A 16,649-nucleotide genomic window follows, 5' to 3' on the forward strand; every position below is an offset into this window, starting at 1 on the left:
GTAAAAACAGTAGAAACAAAAAAAAACTTAAAAATAAAGTCAAAAAAGTAGTTGTGAACAAAATAAAAAGTGAAAACGACAAACATTAAAAAAATAGAAACAGTGAGTCGTCAAACAAATTTAAAAAACAAAAAGGTCAATGTAATGAAAAATAAGTTAAAAAAGAGAAAAAACAAGTTAAAAAAAAAATTAAAATAAAATAAAAAAGTCTTAAACCTCAAAAAAGTCAAAGAAGTCAAAAAAGTAAAAAAAGTCAAAAAAGTAATAAAAATTAAAAAAAGTAAAAAAAGTAAAAAAAGTAAAAAAAGTCAAAAATGTCAAAAAAGTCAAAAAAGTCAAAAAAGTCAAAAAAGTCAAAAAAGTCAAAAAAGTCAAAAAAGTCAAAAAAGTCAAAAAAGTCAAAAAAGTCAAAAAAGTCAAAAAAGTCAAAAAAGTCAAAAAAGTCAAAAAAGTCAAAAAAGTCAAAAAAGTCAAAAAGTCAAAAAAGTCAAAAAAGTCAAAAAAGTCAAAAAAGTCAAAAAAGTCAAAAAAGTCAAAAAAGTCAAAAAAGTCAAAAAAGTCAAAAAAGTCAAAAAAGTCAAAAAAGTCAAAAAAGTCAAAAAAGTCAAAAAAGTCAAAAAAGTCAAAAAAGTCAAAAAAGTCAAAAAAGTCAAAAAAGTCAAAAAAGTCAAAAAAGTCAAAAAAGTCAAAAAAGTCAAAAAAGTCAAAAAAGTCAAAAAAGTCAAAAAAGTCAAAAAAGTCAAAAAAGTCAAAAAAGTCAAAAAAGTCAAAAAAGTCAAAAAAGTCAAAAAAGTCAAAAAAGTCAAAAAAGTCAAAAAAATCAAAAAAGTCAAAAAAGTCAAAAAAGTCAAAAAAGTCAAAAAAGTCAAAAAAGTCAAAAAAGTCAAAAAAGTCAAAAAAGTCAAAAAAGTCAAAAAAGTCAAAAAAAAATCAAAAAAGTCAAAAAAGTCAAAAAAAAGTCAAAAAAGTCAAAAAAGTCAAAAAAGTCAAAAAAGTCAAAAAAGTCAAAGAAGTCAAAGAAGTCAAAAACGAAAAAAGTCAAAATTAGTCAAAACAAACAAAAAAGTCAAAAAAGTTAAAAAAAAACTCAAAACAAGTCAAAAAAGTAAAAAAGTCAAAAAAGTCAAAAAAGTCAAAAAAGTCAAAAAAGTCAAAAAAGTCAAAAAAGTCAAAAAAGTCAAAAAGTCAAAAAATTCAAAAAAGTTAAAAAAGTCAAAAAAGTCAAAAAAGTCAAAAAAGTCAAAAAAGTCAAAAAAGCCAAAAAAGTCAAAAAAGTCAAAAAAGTCAAAAAAGTCAAAAAAGTCAAAAAAGTCAAAAAAGTCAAAAAAGTCAAAAAAGTCAAAAAAGTCAAAAAAGTCAAAAAAGTCAAAAAAGTCAAAAAAGTCAAAAAAGTCAAAAAAGTCAAAAAAGTAAAAAAAGTCAAAAAAGTCAAAAAAGTCAAAAAAGTCAAAAAAGTCAAAAAAGTCAAAAAAGTCAAAAAAGTCAAAAAAAGTCAAAAAAACCCAAAAAAGTCAAAAAGTTAATAAAGTTAATAAAGTCAAAAAGTCAAAGCAAGGAAAAAAAGTCAAAAAGTCTAGAAGTCTATAAAGTAAAAATAATTAATAAAAGTCAGCAAAGTAAAAAAAGTAAAAAAGGTAAAAAGTGTAAAAGAAAGTCAAAAGGTAAAAAATGTAAAAAAAGTCAAAAAAGAAAAAAAATTAAACAAAAACAAAAACTGAAAAAAATAAAGGTCAAAAGAGTCAAAACAGTTCAAAATTGAATAAGTCAAAAAAGTGAAAACCTTAAAAGTCAATAATGTCAATAATGTAAAATATTCAAAAAAAATAAAAAAAAGATCAACTGAGTTCAAAAAGTACAAAAAGTTTTGAAAAGCAAAAAAAGGAAAAAAAGGAAAAGTAAAAGTTGAAAAATATAAAGTGTAAAAAAGTAAACAAAGTAAAAAAAGTAAAAAAAAACTTTAAAAATAAAAAAAAATAAATTAAAAAAAAAAATTTCTAAAAATTCTAGTTAAAAATGAAGAAGTAAACAAAAAGTCAAACACTAGACATGAGTAAGAGAAATTAATTATTTTAAACATGAAAGAATAAGAAAAAAAAATCACCTAAAAGCTTTATCTGTCAATAAAGCCAATAGCAATACAATAAAAAAAGGCAAAACTCAGTAGTCAAAAAAGTCAAAAAAGTAAGTAGTACAGTAGTTTAAGGAATTTTTTAAGGAAAAATTTCGGCGGTTAAGGACTCGGTCCAATATGCAAATTTTCACTCTTTTAACAATGCTAATCTAAGACAGTGCTAGAAACCTCTTGAAACTATGGTATTAATTTTATCTAAGGTCTAACATAATTTGACCAAAAATATCAACTATCAATTGTAGAATGTCAAGAACCTTATCCATTATCCAAAGCAGAACTCGATCTCAACCGAGGACGTGTCTGGAAGCCCCCTCACCACGTGTTGGTCCCAATTTCGCACACGTTGGACCTCCATATAATAACATTCCACACTGTGGACACAGTGGACGACGACTGCATCCCACAAGTGCCTGGTCCCTGGATTGCATCAAAAAACAGGCCACTTTTTGTGCACTTTCACCAAACGGGGTTGATGCGTGCCAGGGATACTCATCAGACTGCTGGTCGGTCGGTGAACGTCGAAGCCTCTGGTCGGGATCAACAGTTTTCTCCAGTGAATGAGCGGCGGGAAACCTGGGGCAGCTTGTGAATGCCAACCAGTTACACTTTTCCTCCTTTTTTTTGCTTGTGCTTGGGAGGCACGTACTGCTTTTGAATTTTTCATGCCACTTTTAGTGTGGGAACCGGTGACAGTCGCCATCTGCGGGGTTAGGGTTGAAGTAGCATTGCTACGGTTCGGATTTCTGAGTTCTGAGTAAATATTAGCCCGGAGATATGCAATCGATAAGCATCAAGCGGTAGTGAGTGTTTCAACAAAACGCCTAAAGTTATGCTACTTTTTTTCTGAGCCAGGATCGACACTTGGCAATTCTACCTTGAAATGGTGATACCTGGAATAACGAAACGAAAAGTTGCCTGCAGAGTTCCAGAACCAGGTCAGCTCCACCGAGCTTCCCGGTCCCAAGTGGGTGATTCTTTATTCACTTTCAAGGTGGTGCTTTGAGTCACGGTTGGCACTGGTTCAGTTCGTTTGAAATATGGCAGTCGGTATGCTTCGAGTTTTGCTTCAGTATAAAATTTAATGTTTTTAAATTTCAAAAAGAATAAAAAGCGATTTGAATTTTCCAGACAGTACCATCTGCCAATGGCACCTAATAATGTAGCTTCACTTTATTAAAACAAAAAGAAATTGCATTCTTGAGTCACGAAGAACAAAAAAAACCCATTTCAGATCATTTTTCAAACTGCCACTCAACCAAGTGCAAGTAACTTTTTTTGTACTACTCATGTGTGTTCTCTACACATGTTGTCAGCCATTGACGCTCCAGTGAATTTGTCATCGTTCGTCTCTGGCGTGTTCCCTCAAGAACCATATCAAGCTGGAGTTGGGAGCGGGCACGATTAGTACCAAGAAAAGAACAAACTCGCTGCCACCGGCAGCAGCACCGAGAATTTAATATAAATCATCGAAACTTGAATATCACTTACGCGATGATTAATTATCCGCCATTTATCACACAAACACACACACACACACACACATGCCCTTTTTGATAAACTTCAGTTCTGTGTGTGCTGCTCGTACTAAATCCTGCCATTCTGTTCGTATGAAAGGCATGTGGAAGCAAAGTGAGCACACACAAATAGCTTCATACACACACATATTTGCCATGCCATTGTGTCACTTGACGAAGTTCCTAATCTCGAGCCGAGGCGTGCCAAGAATGAACGCTCGCTCGCTCGCTTTGACTTTGGCGGCTTCATGGACGATGACTGGCTGGCTCAAATGTTTGCGTTTCAGTTTGTGCCACTCGGGCAGTGACTTAACCGTCGAGTTGTCTGGAAGGTTGTCTTTGAGAATTGTGTTTTTTTGTTTTTTTTTTATTTGAATGAAACTTTTTCTATGATCAAAGAAGTCATTTTGCATCATTGGTTCGTCTAAACAATTTTACAATTTTGGCAGCTGTCCCTATGAAAAGGCTGTTACAATATTCAAAAATCTGTATTTTGAAAACAGATTTTCTGATCGATTGGTGTTTCAGCAAATTTGAAGCTATAATCCTTAGAAAAAAATACGCATTCTCTAATTGAACTTTTCACACAAAGCATAAGATCGTTTTGGATAACAAAAAATGCAATCAATTGAGCTTTGACCCAAGCTGATTAAAAAAATTGAAAGTGTTGCCAATTTTTCGAAAAACGTGGAAACAAATCGGATAATTTATTTTATCTTTATGTTAAGATGTAAAATGGATTGTTTACGAGTTATATAAAGTCTCTCCTAATAATTAATTTAGAAAACATCAAATATTTTTTGGGTACAAGCATTTTGATTTGGATCCATTCTTCTTCAACTAAAATTTTTTTAAACAATGTACTAAACTAAAATTTATTTACACACCTGAAGTTAAGAAAATCTTAAAATTTCCACTTGTTGCCAAAATTGATAAGAAATGCAGCAAATGCTGGCCCTGGTCAGAGGGGTGTAGACGGGGTTACCAGGTCAAAATTTTAAAAAATCTGGCAAAGTATCGATTAAAAATCTGGAAAAATCTGGCAGACGAAAATCTAACAATTCTGATGAAGATGAAGAAAGATATGTATGAATTATTTTGAAAGTTTTTAGAATTCAGAGGTTTTAACTGATTTTATGTCCTAAAAAATGTTGAATTTACATTTACTTTAAGAAAAACTCATTCTAATTCTAATCAAAAAGTTGTTCAAAATGGGCATTAAGTGAAACATCTGGAAAAATCTGTCAATATCTGGCACTGAGAAGGGTGAATCTTTATTCTGGCTGACACATGAAAAATCTGGCATTCCCAGATTTATCTGGCAATCAGGCAACCCTGGGTGTAGATAAAACCAAATCCAATTTGAAGCTCAATTTTAAAAATTTGAAGCGAAAAGAATCACATATCGTTTACGACATATGTCATTAAGAATAAACGAATTAGATATTCGATATGAATTGATTTGTTTTCGCAAATTTCGCAGTCCAAAAAGTCTGCATTAATGCATTTAAAATAGTTTCAACTTTGAATTTATTCATTCAGAAATAATCTTTTTGTAAATTGTAATTGTATTTTGGGGTTTCAAAATATCTAAGAAACTAACAGCTATTCTGCTGTAAAAATATGAAAATGCAAATATAAACCCATTAATAAAGTCTGAATCATTTAAACCCAAATTTAAACCTAAATCAACTAATGTTTCAATCCCCTAACGAATAAACCAATAGATTTTAAAATTTGAAAGTCTTGCCGTATACAATTATTATTATTTTGATTGAGTAACTTTTTTAAGAAATTTGGAATTTAAACTAATTCTGGAGACAAAAAAAACATTAGATAATTCTGATTTGCTCAAAAACAGACAAATGACTGTGAGTGAAAAGTTGATTGTTCAACAGTATTTGTCTATATTTCGAAAAAGGAAAAAAAATCAAACATCTTTGAACTCACTGAGAATAAAAACCGGACTGCTTTAATTTTTTTGTTGTCTGCTGTAATTAATGTAAAATATAATTTAAAAGTGATCTAGCCAAGATGAAAACCAGGTTGAGCATTTGTCTACGAAAATCGGAAATGAATTTTACACGAAAAAAAATTGTCGATTTTTTATTTATCTTTTTTTTACACAAACTGAATTTCCCAAAATCTGTATTTTTATTTCGCAACTTTTCAGTCATAGAGAAGCAAGGTAAAACATTTTGCCGCTGGGTTATGAATTTTTAACAAAATTGTGATTTTTGGAAAAAAAAACATCGCAATTTGCACAATATTTGTGCAAATTATTTTTTATTTTTTTGATGTATTTGAAAATAACCTCACAGATTTTTTTGATAAAGTGTCCCGTTTCAAGATATAGCCACCGAAAGATTGATTCCAGCCAAATATTAGCTATTTTTCGATTTTTAAAAACAGTGACGAAGAATGACCATCTCTGAAGATATTGTTTTTGAAAAGTTCAGAAAATTTGATATTATTAAATTATCTTTGGTTGCTGAGATACAGTGCACAGTGGGAAAAAAGGACCCAAAAAATTACCGCAACATGATTTCGCGCAAACCATCGATTGCTATACACTTAAAGCTTCGTTTTTGCACCAGGAACAATAATCCGATGAAAAATCGCACTGCACGGACCGTTGGCTGGAGTACAGGCCACCGGAAGATCCGGATTTTTGGAAAAAGTGTCAGATTATTTCAATTGTGAACGATAAGCTTTCTTCTACCATGAATAGTCACGCAAAACAATCCTAGAATAATATTAAATACCATAGGACCCATCGGAATCGGTTCTACCGATCTCCGGTGGCCACATCCGGAACCGCATTAGCAAACAGTGTTAACTAGTTATGCGACGTATCAAACTTCTTGATTTTGGATGGAGAGTATCCTTAAAATGTATTTTTACCTTCGGTGACCGGTTCCCAGGTTCTCCGGTGGCCACATCCGAATCAAGAAGTTTGATACGTCGCATGACTAGTTTACGCTGTTTCCTATTGCGGTTCCGGATGTGGCCACCGGAGATCGGTGGAACCGGTTCCGATGGGTCCTATGGTATTTAATATTATTCTAGGATTGTTTTGCATGACTATTCATGGTAGAAGAAAGCTTATCAGTTCACAATTGGAATAATCTGACACTTTTTCCAAAAATCCGGATCTTCCGGTGGCCTGTACTCCAGCCAACGGTCCGTGCAGTGCGATTTTTCATCGGATTATTATTCCTGGTGCAAAAACGAAGCTTTAAGTGTATAGCAATCGATGGTTTGCGCGAAATCATGTTGGGGTAATTTTTTGGGCCCTTTTTTCCCACTGTGCAGTGGCTTGAAGAAAAAGAAACAGGAAAATTGAAAACCAACCCTGCGATCTCTCCGAACACTTTTTTTTTAGTTTTTTTTTAATAATTGATAACATTTCAATTGGGCGTCAAATCGAATGTTTGGCTAGATTTAAATTCATTGCTAAGCATACAAAATTGTGAAGCAAAAAGTTTACAAAATGCTTTATCACGCAATGAGTAAAATTTCACTTATTTAAATTATATTTATATTGGCCAATTTAAATTTGATTGAAAAAAAATGCATGCCAATTTTTAGCTCGTAATTTGACTATTCGAAATTTCTTACAAATTTTCGGATAATTGAAACTTAGGATGTTCGATGCTTCAGATATTCCAGTCTGGACTGTATAGGTGTTTGGATTTGCTGAGTTTTAAAAATTGCTCGAACTTAAGCTAGTTAAGGCAAATACCACGATCTTGAATTTTATTTAAAGTTAAATTTTAGTTTACTTCCAAAATGGCTAAACTTTCTTTGTTTGCTCCAAAGGTGTAGTAAGCTCTCCAAGATTGGGTTCTGACAAATGGTGCAAGTTTTCGTAAGCTCCCCTCCCCCCTCTTCCCATAACGGTGCAGCATCAGGCACGTTGCAGTGCATGGGTACCAACTTCGAGGAGCAACTTTCCGTCCCACCGCTTCGAATTAGACGGAAAAACGGGCGCCAATAATTTCGGATTCGCTCGTGTGAGATTTCCCCGAGCAAAGAGCTGTCAAACATGTGTTGCACCACCCTCTTGTGCACGCGGCGCTGATGAATAGTTTCCAATAAAGTTTTCCCCTTCCTTTCCTTCGGAACGTGTTTGTGCACGGAGTGTCAAAGTTGAAATTCACATTGTTACCAAGTTCGAACTAAGTTTGACTAATGGAAGCCGAAGTCGATTCAATCCATCTGAAGCTTCGCTAATGATGAAAGTTGGGGGAAAGATTTACTAAACTTCCAAATTTCTACAGCCGGCTTCGCCTCCACCGCCAAAGTCTAAACAATTTAATCCAATTAATTTGGCTAATCAAGCCGAAAAGTTTGGGCGCGCACGCGTTATTGATTCCTTCCAGGCTCATAATCGGCTGCATAAATCTTTCATCGTCCACACCGATATCCAATCAAAAATTAATACACAAATTATTAATCATGAACGGCTGCTGCTGCTTCTGCTGATGGCAACGGGAGAAAAATCGCCGTTTCCGTTTTCCGGCCGCCTGGAGGGGAAAAGAGAGAGAGAGAGCTTTTTGCGCCAACCTAATCCAATCATCATCCTCCCCTTAAGAGTTGGACGTAACGGATCTAATTTGGCGTTGTTCCGGATCGGGAAACTTTGTTTATGTGCGACTGGCTAGGAAGAGTAGACATTTCGAGTCAAGTGTAGGTGAAGTAGGTTGGTTCAGCATTTTGGGAAATCTTCAAAAAAATTATCATCATTTTCAAAAATCGTCAAACTCAAGTGAAATTTATGTTAGGATACCGTGGAGAATTTCCCTTGTCTCCTTAAAAAAAAAGCAGCAATTTTTCGTACCAGTCTAACCCTAAGCTCAATTCTCATTAAGCTCAACTCTCAACTCGGCACATTGGCACAGGAAGAAGATTGCGTGTAGTACACGCCACTACCCCCCACCAGCAGTGTCTTGGCCAACGAAGTTGTCAATTTTCCGGAAAAACATTACCCAAAGACAGAGCAAAACTTTTCCAATATCGTCCCGATGCTTTCCGAGTCCGCCGACGTTCCCTAACGCAGAGTAGCTCCCTGCCGGATAGGACGACAAGTTTCGGTTGAATTATTATCTCGACGGGGCCAAGATCGGAGATTATACGCACAGTCAGGACCTTAGATTACTGTCTTCTTTTTTCAGACCTCCCACCCAAAAAAAAAAGAAAAATGTGAACTTCCCCCCCCCCCGCGAACCTCCCCTTAATTTCCTTCTCCCTCAACGAAAACGAAAAATCCTTCCCCGCCGAAAGCGACGTCATCTTGATCGTCAGGAAATATTAATAATAACCATCAATAACTGTCACGGCCAGCGGAGCGCAACTTTCCGGGATTTAGTCGTTGTGTGTTTTTTTTTCTGCCCTCCATCTTTTGTTCTTTCTGATTTTGTTTTAAGACTTTTGGCGCTGCTTTTTTTTTTGGGCCCGGAAGTTCATGATTTGGACGTTTATTTTGCCATCATGAACACGCGCACAGCAGGCGTGGGAAACAGTTCACTTTTCTTAAAAAAGGGAGTGCTTTGCGGGCTGCTCTGATTGGAGCGGATTTCTTTTAGTTTTCCGTGGCTTCGATCTTACAAATTTGCCAAATATCCTTTTTCAACCCAATTATTGATCTCAACAGGCATTAGGAAAAAGATTTTTTTTTAAATTTTAGTGAAAACACTTACTATTTTTTTAATTTAATTTTAATTTTAAAAGTTTTCTGCTAAGTTCTTTGTCATACTGGTCATGTGCAACATAACCACCTGCACCTTTTTTGTAAAAATAAGTATCCAGTATTTTTTGTAATGTCCCAGACTATGCTTCTAAGTATTTTATAGTAGAAATCGTGGAAAACGAGCAAATATTGTATAAGTGACATTAAAAACATGAAAAAAAAACTTTAAGGGCAAAAAATAATAAAAGGAAATGTTAGAATACGCCAAATACTATCAAAAACTAACATAATAAGATAAAAGCAAATAAAAATATTTAAAATGGAACAAGAAAAACATAAAACAAGAAAAGCCCAGCTTTTTGTAAAAGTTGCTCAAAATGGCCTCGCGAACACGGCAAAAAAAAATCAATTAAGAAAAAAACAACTATTATCTTTGAATATTTTCAACAAGTTGTAATAACTTCTAGCAATTAAATTTAAAGACCCTTTTTTTCTGAACCACCAGACCGGTTCAGAAAATATTAATTCTATTTGAAACGTACTAGAAATATGTGTGTACTTTATTTCTTTCATGAAAAGTTTACATTCTTCTGAATTTATTTGAAACTTGATTATTTTAATTTGAAAATTATAAATAGTTTATTGTACATTAAATAAAGGCGACTGAAACTGTAATTTAATTGAAATTTTGTCATTCGTCACCAAAGGAAATTTGAGTATTTCAACATAAATATTTTTAATTATTTAAAAGCCAACCAAATTTTAATCGTTCCAAAATTCAACTTTTTTTTCTGTGTTATAGAAGAACAAAGTACATTCAAAATGTATGAGATTTTTTTTATTTTTTAGTATCTTGAAAAAACACTCTAATCTTTTTTCAAAATAATGTGGTAAAAATTGTTGATTTGAGTATTTAAAAAAAAACAAAGTTTGTCGTAAATAAAAAAAATACAAAAATTTTGGAAATGTGTCCAAAATTGTGTCCATATTCAGAAAAAGATTAGTTTTGGAAGGTTGAAAATTTGGTTAGTTGGAAATTATCTCTTTATTGAGTACCGTAAACCGGGGTGACTTTGATAGAATTTGTATTTGTTTTTGGAATATTTTCCAACAGGAAAGGTTTTTCTCAAGATTATTATTTCTAAAACATGTACTGCGGTAAGCACACCAAGTCCATGCACTATTTTGGAAAAACAGTATTTTCAATAGTGTTTAGAAAAATAGTAACGTTTACTTTGATTTGACTTTGATAGTCATAGTTTTTCTTTTTTAAATCATATTTAAGATGTTCAAACTTTATTTGTACGTTAAATGTACCATCACTAAATTAGCTGATATAGTTTTAAGAAAAAAAATCCATGTTTATATTTAGTTAACTAAGTTTATAAGCTTTTTAACAAAATACATATAAATTTTAGGTAAAATTGCTAAAAAGTCGGAATTTTGCCAGAAATTTGTTAAAACTAGTTTTGTTTATAAAACTATCGATTTAAATTGCATTTCATACTGAATTCGAAGCACGAATCACAAGTTTTCACATTTTACATGAAATTTGTTCAACTGAAATTGCCTATCAATTTTGAGATTTTTATTTTTAATTGTGTTTCAAAAACACATATTATTTATTATTTACAAAATTATTTAACCTTCTCCTAGTGGAGTAATTGTCCAAAAAATCCGAAAATGCATTCCGTTTTCCGATTCAAAATCATGTTCATTGAAAAAATCATGAGACTTTGAGAAGTTTAAAATAATGACTATCATCAACATTTTCTTAACTATAGTTAACTTACTTTTTAAACTTTTCAAAATTTTATGAAAAGTTCTTTTTGAGGTACTTTGAACACTTCTCCACCACGGTCAATATGGTTCTAAACCATTCCATACGTATTTTATTTGTACTCTTCATTTTGCGGACCTATCAAAGTCACCCCGGCTATCAAAATCACCCCGTTTTACGGTAATTTTACCTTAAAAAAATGTGTACCAATGTGAACCAGATGAAAATTCATCAGAAAATAATGAAAATTTATCAGTATCGGGTGTAATATTACATTTGTTTTACATAAAATCTGTCACCAATTCCTGTTTAATATAACCATCATTTTTTTCTGTGTATGAACATATTTTATAAAACTAAACATTTTGGTAAAAAACCGTACTGCTTTTTTAATTTAGCGTATATTGAAAAATACCTCAGCTATTCTCAAAACTTCTGCTGCAATATGATTTTCGTAGCTTCATAAGAAAACATACTTTTAATTTTTTTTAAGTATTTCAAACAATACAAGAATTAATTCCGAAATGTATGCAGTGATTGTAATTATTTGATGCCACTATTGCAAGTAGTAGTTTTTTAAAAACTCATATCTTAATTAGATCTTTACTAAATTAGATGAATTCAATAAAATATTTTTTTATGAAACTTCTTAAGGTAAAAAAACTGATTGTTGTTTACGTACCATTTTATCATTATTCAAAAAAAAATCATGGGTTGAAATTTTCTCAATCAATATGGTTCCCTCAGCAAAGTTGTAGGTTATGATGAAAAATAAATTAGCTACGCTTAAAAAAACATTTTTCAATCCCATAAGGAGAAAAAAATCCCAAAGACTGTATTTTTAATAATTAAAAACTTTTTTAAATGTTTGAGTGGACCAAAAAAATGCAACTCTTAAGCTATCAGTATGCACAAATTCCAGCGCAAAATTCAAATTTCAGTTCAATTATTTTTAAAATGTTAAGGTTAACAGTAGCTCTGTGCCATTTCGCAGTTTTTTTTCACGATTTTTTCATTTTCATTTTTCGATTTGGATAATGTCCATGCATTCACTGTTTCAAAGGAAGTCATTTTGCATCATTAGTTTTTTCCATACAAGTCTCAGTACAATTTTGGGAGCTCTATAACTTAAGAAAAGATTTTCTGATCGATTTGGTGTCTTGGGCAAAATTGTAGGTTATGTTTAAAACTTATTAGGAAAAAAAAGGTACACGAAAAAAAATGATTTTTTGTATTAAAACTTGTATTAATAAATATTTAAATTCCAAAATATGTATTTTTTCGATTTTTATTCATATGTTTTGGGGGCCTAAAAAAGACATCTTCTTAGCTATAGTGCGTGATTGTACTAAATCTGGTCTGGGGGATATGATCTTTTGAAAAAAAAATCGTGTCTTTTTGGTAAATATTGAAAACTTGGAAAAACAAACGATTTAAACTCTTTTTTTGGAGCAAAATCATATTTGAAATTGAAAAGTACTTTACAATTTTTGATAAAATGTACCGATTCAAGTTTTTTTTTGTATTTTAAAAATACTTCTTGAAAGAAACACTGTAAAATTTTTTTTTACAATTTTCTCTATGGAACTTTTAAATTGGGTAAGTAATTTCTGAGATATTTCGAACAAATATTTCGAATCTATGCAAATGATTGTTTCTAAGTGTCCGATAAATAGCCTGTAATTTTTAACTGACGATATCTCGGAAACTGATGGTACGATTTTTAATGTAAAAAAATAGTTTTGTTCTTTTTACATTACAAATACTTCAAAAATTTTGTAATTTGGTTTGAACTATGAAATAAGTAAAACTATCTATTTGTAAACCATTTCAAAAGTAAAGATAGATCTTAAAATTTTAAAATTATTTTATTTGGCAGATCAAAAATTTTTACATAAATTTCATTTTTTAACATTCAAAACCTGACCAATAATTTCCCAGCTATCGCAAGTTGAAAAATGAACACCATTTAAAAAATACGTATGGAAATGTAGAGAACTTTTTTATCCATATGAATTCAAATATTTCCTGAATGATATTTCCATGAATGTCCATTCATGGTCAATAATTGCAATTTGTTATTGCTAGACTTATTTTAACCTGAATTAAATTTAAACTAAATTTAAATCAATGCGCTTTATAAAAAAAATTAGCTTTTCGAGATCAAAATACAATTTTCCATTAAAATAAATTTAAGAAATAATTTTGAGTTCATTTTTCCTTAATTTTAAAAAAAAATCACGTTTGAAAAATAATTCAAATGATCTGTTATAACAAAACTTTCATCATTTTCCAAGTAAAGTGATTGATGGCGCTATGATAACCTTTTCTCGTAGCGAAGCTAAATCTTACCCATAGCCATTGTGAAGTCCGCCACCAAAGTGGCTCAAATTCTAAGCCACTTTACGTTTCCTGCGAACCCACAAACTGCGTTGGCTTTTGTAATACTTTAAGTGAAAAACTGGATTAGCCCATCTGCCATCATCGTTACACTGTGACTTGTGTACCAGCTCTCTCTAATCGTCTTACCTCCCAGCCAGCACCCACTTCCAAATCGATCGGCTCGGCTAATCCCATGTTAAATAGAGCGTTGAAATTGGCAACCGGTCCGGCAACCGGGCAGCGGATATTGGACTGGCCGGCTGGACTGCCGGACGTCCATCGGACGGCTTCTCCGTCCTTTAGTCAACATTGACGAAATGGTGGACCATTGAGCAAGTGGAGCCAGTGTTGGCAGAAATTTCAGTAATTTTCAAATCATAAAATTTCAAAAAAAAATTAGTCTTGAAAATTATTTTTTCAATCAAAAATCTTGAGTTTATAAAATATTCAAATTAAAAGATTTGCAAAACCCTGGCCCCAAAAACCTCCCACACTTACCTCGATTGGAAATGGCCGCGTCTGTCGTTGGCATCCGGGAGAGGCAGCAGCAGCTGGCCAGCACCACCAGAGTGGCCACCCGAACCAGTGACGGCATCCTCGGGGCACTGTTCTGCTTCTGCTGGCGGTGACCAGCACGGGAAATGAACCGTGAAAAGCAATTAACCGTGGTAGCCGGCTGGCACCGGCTGCTGCTGCTGGCAACACTGCCTCTGTTGTGGCTGCTGCTTCTTTTGTTGCTGGTTTTACCGCTGCCGATTACTGTGGCCGGTCCTGCCGACCTGCTCGATTCGTTTACTGTGACACACATTTTTGGTTTCTTCACTTGGGTACACTTTGGAACGCGCGAGGAAATCCTCGTGGGATAATGAAACTTTTAAGGGAAACACTGGTTCTTTTGAAGATTTTTGTTAGGAGGTTTATTGTTTAGGATCTGGAAAAGAGAAAAAAATAATGTTGATCTCTAGGTTGGAGAATCGAAAACTAATAAGAAATGGTTACAAACAATAAGACAAGACACGCACTTTTTGTGCATTGCGCAAACCATTTTTCAACAATTCAAATCAAATTTTCACTCAGCAAATCTCAACCCTTTCACCTCTCATTAATCATAAGTGGTCCATGTCTTAACTAGTTTTTTAGACCTTTGAACTCTTTCAAACATTGTGAACAGGCAGAAGAAACTTTCCAAGACAAAAGGTTTGTGTCCTGTCTTGAGTAGAAATAAAGTTTGACTTAGTGTGATACATCCATACGTCTGGATTTTTGCAAAAAACGTTATAGATTTAGCTAAACTCAATCTATCGAAAACTCTACAGCAGAAAAAGAACATTTTTTTAAACCTTATTTCCTTGTCACTCACCACACTATGCCACACTACTTTTCGACATTATTGAGTGTTACACCACGATCTACAAAATCGATTTGGTTGTAGGTATGGATAAGGACTACACTGAAAATATATGATACACGATAAAAAAAAACTTTGGTGATTTTTTTATTAAATTTTTGTCACTAAAACATTATTTGCAAAAAAAAAAACACTATTATTATTATTTTTTTTATATGTTTAAGGGGACATCAAATGCCAACTTTTCAGACAATTCCAGGTTGTGAAAAAAATCTTTGACCGAGTTATGAATTTTTTATTCAATACTGATTTTTTTCAAAAAATCGAAATATTTGTCGCAAAAATTTTTAAACTTCATTTTTCGATGTAAAATCAAATTTGCAATCAAAAAGTACTTAGTGAAATTGTGATAAAGTGCACCGTTGTCAAGTTGAATCCATTTTTAGGTAACTTTTTTGAAAATAATTGCAGTTTTTCATTTTTTTAAATTAGTGCACATGTTTGCACACTTCCGAAAAAAAATAATTTTGAAAAGCTGAGAACATTTTCTATATTTTGCTTTTTTGAACTTTGTTGATACGACCCTTAGTTGCTGAGATATTGCCGTGCAAAGGTTAAAAAAAACAGGAAAATTTATGTTTTCTTAGTCTCACCCAAACAACCCACCATTTTCTAACGTCGATATCTCAGCAACGAATGGTCCGATTTATAATGTTAAAATATGAAACATCCGTGAAATTTTCCGATCTTTTAGAAAAAAATATTTTCAATTTTTTTAAACCTAGATTTACATTTTAAAAGGGTGTAATATTGAATGTTTGGGCAAGGCAATGCTGTAGAGCGAATAATATGGTCTTTTTTAACTTTTTGATTGCATATTTAATTCTACATCGAAAAATTAAGTTGAAAAATTTTTGCGACCAATATACCATTTTTTTTAAATCGGTATTGATTAAAAATTTCATAACTCGGTCAAAGATTTTATGCACAACCTGGAAATTTCTGAAAAGTTGGCATTTGATGTCCCCTTAAACATATATAAAAATTTAAAAAAAAATTAAAATAGTGTTTTTTTGCAAATAGAGTTTTGGTGACAAAAAGTTAAATAAAAAAAATCACCAATTTTTTTTAACCCTGTATCATTTTTTTTCAGTGTAGTCTGTATCCATACCTACAACTTTGCCCAAGACACCAAATCGATCAAAAAATTCCTTCAAAAGATACAGATTTTTGAATTTTCATACATCATTTGCGTATGCACAGCTGCCAAATTTGTATGGAAAATTATATGGACAAACTAATGATGCTAAATGGCTTCTTTGAGCATACCGAAGGCACCAAAAAAGTTTCAGTCGGATTAAAAAATACAAAAAAAAAATCGAATGACCGAAAACTGAGAGAACTGCTCAGAATTGAAAAACTAGACCAAGCTTAGAAAAATGTTTGAAGCATTTTTTTACAATTTAGATGACAATGGTGCCTTTCTAAAGCAGAGAATGTGAAAAACGAGCAAAAATGTGAAAGAATAGGCCAAAAACTACAAAAAACATAAACTTAACAAGATAAATGCAATTAAAATACAAAAAAAAATAAAACAAGCACAAAACAAAAGAAGTAAAGTTTTTCGTAGAACAAAAGTTGCTCAAAATGACCTCCTGAACAAAAGAAAAATTAAAATTTATTAAAAAAATTGGACTGTAAAGGGTTTAATGAAATAAATTTCTGGAAAATATACTTCTTTTATTTAGAAAAGCTTAAACATGTTTTTGAAAATGTTTTTAAAAAAGAAACGACAACAAGTT

General features: G+C 32.2%; 1 protein-coding gene across 2 annotated transcripts in view; it reads right to left on the reverse strand.

Moving 5' to 3' along the window:
- LOC120431685 (hemicentin-1) overlaps positions 1 to 16,649 on the reverse strand; it is a 444,046-nt gene that overhangs the window by 386,083 nt on the left and 41,314 nt on the right. For both annotated transcript variants that reach the window (XM_039596803.2, XM_039596810.2), the window contains exon 2: positions 13,998 to 14,430. In XM_039596803.2, coding sequence (XP_039452737.1) covers positions 13,998 to 14,307 — 310 coding nt within the window. In that variant the 5' untranslated portion in view covers positions 14,308 to 14,430. The remainder of the gene's footprint in view (positions 1 to 13,997; positions 14,431 to 16,649) is intronic.

Source organism: Culex pipiens, chromosome 1 (assembly GCF_016801865.2).
Source record: "Culex pipiens pallens isolate TS chromosome 1, TS_CPP_V2, whole genome shotgun sequence".
Classification (NCBI taxonomy): domain Eukaryota; kingdom Metazoa; phylum Arthropoda; class Insecta; order Diptera; family Culicidae; genus Culex; species Culex pipiens.